This window comes from Callionymus lyra, chromosome 5, assembly GCF_982586985.1.
Source record: "Callionymus lyra chromosome 5, fCalLyr1.hap1.1, whole genome shotgun sequence".
NCBI lineage: Eukaryota > Metazoa > Chordata > Actinopteri > Syngnathiformes > Callionymidae > Callionymus > Callionymus lyra.
The window spans coordinates 34,271,908-34,278,235 of record NC_141822.1 but is presented as its reverse complement, the minus strand read 5'-3'; the positions used below and the strand labels follow the sequence as shown (position 1 = coordinate 34,278,235).

The 6,328-nt window shown below is 37.8% G+C and overlaps 1 protein-coding gene across 1 annotated transcript; it reads left to right on the top strand.

Annotated features, from left to right (window-relative positions):
* Positions 1–3,545: 3,545 nt before the first annotated feature.
* Positions 3,546–6,328, top strand: LOC148080431 (sodium/myo-inositol cotransporter-like). The gene is made up of 4 exons (XM_087792670.1): positions 3,546–4,167; positions 4,247–4,442; positions 4,511–4,638; positions 4,723–6,328. The coding sequence occupies exons 1-4, from the start codon at positions 3,549–3,551 to the stop codon at positions 5,823–5,825; spliced, it is 2,046 nt and encodes a 681-aa protein (XP_087648796.1). The 5' UTR covers positions 3,546–3,548; the 3' UTR covers positions 5,826–6,328.

Sequence of the window (6,328 nt, the reverse complement as noted above, 5' to 3'; positions counted from 1 at the left end):
GGAGAGGGTAAGGTGTGAACATGTCTGCACTGAGTTCCATGTTAATTTGGGTGTACAAAGGAAAATGGGATTCAGATGTATGAATCTTTGCATGCACCATTTTCGGATTTTTTTATATTTGATATATAAAATGTTATCTTATGACACCCAAGGCCATAGGTCCTAATAGGAACTAACTAAGCAGAGTTTTTAATTTTAGGGCCACAAGCAGTTTCTATTTCAAACATTTAAATGTCTTACACATCTAAGAGCTGGTGGAGCCTCCACCCACCTCCAGAGGCTCCACCATTGTCATTTAAAAGTCCTAGCACTCAAACGTCTGCGGAAATTTGGAGCCAAGTTTCTGTTGCATCAACGTAGCAGCCTTACGGAGCAGGTAATAGCAACTGTTTATTTAATCCTTGCTGGTCTAATACTAATAATATAATATTAAAACTAAATATCTCAGCCTCAAGTACGTGTATGTGTTTTACTGATAACAATATTGTTAATATTTTCGTTCACCTGTGAAACAGATAAAATGCGCACACATTTATAATATAAAGTAGTAATTCTGATTTACAAAAGAACCCCCGGAGGTCCGACGCCCGATCCGGGTCAGATGTGACAGTGAGCATGACGAAGTTAACCAGACAGATTAACGTTGTATATCAAATTCACTGGTTCAAAATGTTAAATGTTAATATAGATGTCCGTCTGTTTTTGCGATAAAAAAAAGCAAAACCCCGAGATGGCAGCCAATTATAAAGCATCAATTTCACTTTCCCAGCGTCAGACACTTTCAGTACCTGAACCGAATGAACCCATGACTACACAATTACAGTTTATATGTTGAGAAACATCTGTACTTGAACTGAATCGATAGAAATAATGAAGTAACTTCTTAATGGCACCACCTTGTGGCCAAATTATGTAGCTGCGTAGCCAAAATTTACCGATAACTTATTTTTTAAAGAAACTTGCTTTGCAACAGAAAACTTCAAAAGAATGAGAAAGACTTTCGTTTGAACTAAATCATAACACATTTTCCGCTGTTAATAAAGAAATGTAATCATGTATCATCTATGTAATCTTGCATCTATGAACCTGAGGAAGTGACACAATATTTTATTTTTTTAACTGTTTTTTTTTCAACTATTAGCTTCTCTTACAAGCGGGATTATAAAGACTGATTATATTCCCTAAATTAACATGATAGGCGTACTTTAGCAGCATGCAGTCCAGTCCACTGCGGTCAGGTGAGCCGCGATCTAGTCTAGATTTTAAAACACTTGCGCTTTTGTGAAGGTGTTACGGTAGTGAGAGAGAAGTCACACGCGGAAGGATCTACGTCACTATCACTGCTAGATTCTCAAAAATCCTCTGATATGGTGACATTAAAGTATCTTCTCTCTCAATAGATTCCAGAGACTCTTCTGTTCTAGATTTGAAGCGACACTTGCGTGACTGTTGGAAGAAAAGCGGTGGAAATACGAAATATTTATTTTTTGCTGATCTGTTATAATTTCCCGTTTATTCTTTTGTTTTCTTGCAAAATAATTTATTTACGTTGTTGAAATAAAGTACTGACTTATGACGTTCTATTTGCTTAAAAAGCGGTTCGTGCGCAATGTATTTTATTATATTTTATTATAAAAAATAAACCGTTATAGTTGACAAAGATCTGACTTTATTTTCATGTTCAGGAGGTTTTGAAGTATAAGTGAACAAGGTTCATGTATTTTTACTGTAGAAATATTGATGTATTGTCAATTTAGTGCAGTGTATTATTGTCACTGTTAATCAAGCACGACATATTTTAATTCTTATTTTAAAAAAACATTAATAGTTGACAAAGATCTGACTTCATTCTCATGTTCAGCAGGTTTTTAAGTAATAAAACATAAAGTTTCATGTATTTTTACTGTAGAAAAATGGATTAATTGTCACTTTAGTACAGTGTATTTATGTCACTGTTAAGCACACTATATATTCATTCTTATAAAAGAACCTTAATAGTTGACAAAGATCTGACTTTATTTTCATGTTCAGCAGGTTTTGAACTATTTAATTTTGACATCAATACACTGTACTAAATTGACAATAAATCAATATTTCTACAGTAAAAATACATGAAACTTTGTTCACTTATACCTCTAAACCTCCTGAACATGAAATAAAGTCAGATCTTTGTCAACTATTATGTTTTTTTTAATAAGAATTAATATATGTCGTGCTTGATTAACAGTGACAATAATACACTGTACTAAATTGACAATAAATCAATATTTCTACAGTAAAAATACATGAAACTTTGTTTATTAATACTTCAAAACCTGCTGAACAAGAAAATAAAGTCAGATCTTTGTCAATTATTACGGTTTATTTTTTATAATAAAATACATTGTACACAAACAGCTTTTTAAGCAAATAGAATGTCATAAGTGAGTACTAATAAACGGGAAATTATGACAGAAAATAATTATTTCATATTTCCACCGCTTTTCTTCCAACAGTCACCCACACGTCTGCAGACTCTGGTCTCATCACGCAAGTGTCGCTTCAAATCTAGAACAGAAGAGTCTCTGGAAAAGATACTTTAATGTCACCATATCAGAGGATTTTTGAGAATCTATCAGTGGTAGTGTCGTAGATCCATCCGCGTGTGACTTCTCTCTCACCACCGTAACACCTTCACAAAAGCGCATGTTTTTAAAAGTCGCGGCTAGATCGCGGCTCACCTGACCTCAGTGCTCCATCTCCAGTCTTGGCGGTGAGAAAGACAAGTGCACTGTGTGGCAGGCTATAGAAAGCATCACTCACTGACAGCGATCTGCTGGGTCACAGGGTGAGGGGAGTTTAAGCATTTGTAGAGACGTGATTAAACATTATTTGAGTTTCTAACATGCATATTCTACCCTCTTCCTGCTCTCGCTATGGGCCGCACCATGCGACAGCAGTGGGATCATAAATGTTCTCCTTGTGGACCGCACTTTACGAAAGTGCAACTGTGTGTGGGACGCGACGCTCACGTGAAAGCTTCTTGTGGAGCGATCAAATGTCATGTCCAGGAGGGGATAGGCAAATGTCAGCGTGAAAGACCAATGGGCAGCCCATGGATGTCTTAGAAATGGAAACCCAAATAAAAGCTGATAATAACAAGAGCATAACCACAAGGACTTACAGTAGCACAGGCTTTAATTCAAGTACTAGCTAACATGTTTTTGTTTTTTACTCTGCACAGTCTAATACATTTATTTTTAAAAATCAGCCTAGAACCCATTTTCAAATCTCTATTCTGATTCCTCGAAATTAAACTGTCAAACTTTTTTTAAATGTTGCTTTTCTTTTTCATTCATTTAAGGCCCATTTGAATCCAAACTTGGAAAAGAGTCTCAAAACAACAAAATCAACCTGCAATCTGCAAAATACTAGCTGGAAGGAACGACACTACCAGAAGAAGACCTGCAATCGATCACCAAAGGAAGGAAGGAATTTTGTTTTTTGATTTTTAAATACAGTTATTTTAACCGACTAAGCAGCAGCTGAACATGCATCCAACTCCTTCTATGGAGGTTGCAGACATTGTTGTTGTTGCTATCTACTTTTTCTTGGTACTTTTGATTGGAATTATTTCCATGCGGAAAAATCGTAGCACAGTCAATGGTTACTTCCTGGCAGGCCGCACAATGAATTGGGCATCCATAGGCGCATCGCTTTTTGTCAGCAATATCGGAAGTGAGCACTTCATTGGATTAGCAGGATCTGGAGCCACTAGCGGATTAAGTGTGGCTGCATGGGAAATCAACGCTCTGTTACTGCTCCAGCTGTTGGGATGGATGTTCATCCCTGTATATATTCACTCTGGGGTCTATACCATGCCAGAGTACCTGTCCAAACGGTATGGTGGGAGGCGGCTGAAAGTCTTTTTTGCTGCCTTGTCTCTGGTACTGTACATTTTTACCAAGGTGTCAGTGGACCTCTATGCTGGTGCCCTATTCATCCAAGAGTCTTTAGGCTGGAACCTTTACTTGTCAATCATTCTCCTCATCGCTATGACTGCTTTGCTGACAGTCACTGGAGGCCTAGTTGCTGTCATCTATACAGACACACTTCAGGCTTTTCTTATGATTGCTGGAGCCCTCTGCCTCATGGCCATCAGTCTAGTGAAAGTTGGAGGGCTTGGAGGTCTGTTTGTCTTCTGTTTTAAAAATGTATTCTGCACATTTAACTTTGAAGTGTTAACACTCATACCTTGGTTCTTTAGAAATGAGGACCAAGTATATGCAAGCTACTCCAAACATCACTGGCATCTTGTTGTCCTATCCAAATCTCACATTTTCAAATTCCTGCCTCCACCATCTCGTTCCAAAACCGGATTCATTCAAAATTCTTCGAGGAGCAAGCGATCCAGACCTGCCATGGCTGGGATTTCTTCTTGGTCAGACTCCTGCATCAATTTGGTACCCGCCGTATAAACCACAGTCAATATATGTATAGGGCTCTTAACTTTCACTTCATGTTTTTTTAGGTACTGGTGTACAGATCAAGTAATTGTGCAGCGGGTTCTTGCAGCTAAAAATATTGCTCACGCCAAAGGTTCTACCATCATGGCTGGATTCCTGAAAACCTTGCCCATGTTCATAATAGTCCTTCCAGGTAATGCAGTACATACAGTATATTTTAAACGGATTTTTTTCAAACAAAGGTCAGACCAATATAACACATGTGCAAATCTTGTAGGTATGATTTCCAGGATCTTCTTTGCTGATGAACTGGCATGTATAAGCCCTGAACACTGCATGGAAGTATGTGGTGCAGAGACCGGATGCAGCAATGTTGCTTATCCACGTCTGGTAATGTCTGTAATGCCTGTTGGACTGCGAGGGCTGATGATGGCTGTCATGATTGCTGCTCTAATGAGTGACCTGGATTCCATCTTTAACTCTGCAAGTACCATTTTTACGCTGGACATCTTCAAGATGCTTCGAAAGCAGACAACTGCTAGGGAGCTTGTGATCGTCGGCAAACTGTTTGTGGTTTTCTTGGTGGTTATCAGCATAGCTTGGGTACCAGTCGTCATCGAGATGCAGGGAGGTCAGATGTTTTACTATATTCAAGAAGTTTGCAATTACTTAACCCCGTCAATTGCAGCTATCTTCCTTCTGGGAGTCGTATGGCACCGATGCAATGAAACCGGTGCATTCTATGGAGCGATGGTAGGGTTTATCCTGGGACTAATTCGTCTGGTACTTGCTTTTGTGTATCGCGAGCCACATTGCAGTCAACCTGATGAGCGTCCCACTTTTATAAAAGATTGTCATTTTATGTACGTAGCTGCAGTCTTGTTTTGGTTGTCAATCTTTGTTGCTGTGGCTGTAAGTATGTGTACCTCACCTCCAAGCAAAGAACAAATCAGTACAACCACACTTTGGGGCCTTAAACAAAGGAAACAAGGGCTTAAAGATGATCTTACTTTGAAGCCATTGAACCATGAGCAGACAAATGTAACACAAGGGAATGGGGTGAATGAAATCAATGACTATTCTTATAAAAATGAGAATCGCTATTTAAATGATAAGGTGGTAGAAGGGGGGGCAGTCGAAGTTAGAAAAAATAAACTGTTTGGAGAAGAAACAATGCATAGTGGACCGTGCATGAAACTGAATCAGTTCTGTGGCCTTAATGAACAACCTGCTGAAGCACTTAACATTACAGAAAATATAAAAGAAAATACTGTTGATGATCTTCTCCATGAGCCCTTGAGAACCAGAATCATTTTAAATACAGGGCTTGTGCTGGTTTGTTCAATTGGGATCTTTCTCTTCATCTATTTCTCATTGTAGACTGTGGTTGCTAAACTTAAGAATGCAGAATTTAGAGAGTTTTTTAAAGTGTGAATATGAATATTCAAATGTAAGTGGATTTGATTTTTTTCAGTTATGTGGGATGTCCATCTTATGGACTTTCATATTTAATACATGTGACAATACAGAAAAAAAAGTTGGGGATCTAAGCGGTTTTTCACTTAGCTTTAGTAAAGGAGGGTGAAACAAAATTAATATTGGATAATGGTCATAGAGATTTGAAGCTGAATTGTTGTATGGATTAGAATCTAAACAAGAATCTCTGAGGAAGAAATGCCAGATTACATCTTCAAAACTAGTTTAGACAATCATAGTTACTGTCCAAAGCCATCTAAAATATACTTCAAAGCACCAAGCTGATCTTAACCGTCTTATATTTTTATATATTGTTTTTTATTTTTACAATTTTAGATCATTTTCAATGGTTGTATGTCATTTGAATGCCACTCCTTTTGTTTTTGAATAAATTGTACAGCACCTTT

Bases quoted from the DNA above. Each gene is read 5' to 3' on its own strand.
- LOC148080431 (XM_087792670.1), top strand. From the start codon at position 3,549: ATGGAGGTTGCAGACATTGTTGTTGTTGCTATCTACTTTTTCTTGGTA. The intron at 4,168-4,246 runs GTCTGTTTGTCT...TTGGTTCTTTAG, and splicing joins GAAAGTTGGAGGGCTTGGAG to AAATGAGGACCAAGTATATG. The intron at 4,443-4,510 runs GTACCCGCCGTA...ATGTTTTTTTAG, and splicing joins CAGACTCCTGCATCAATTTG to GTACTGGTGTACAGATCAAG.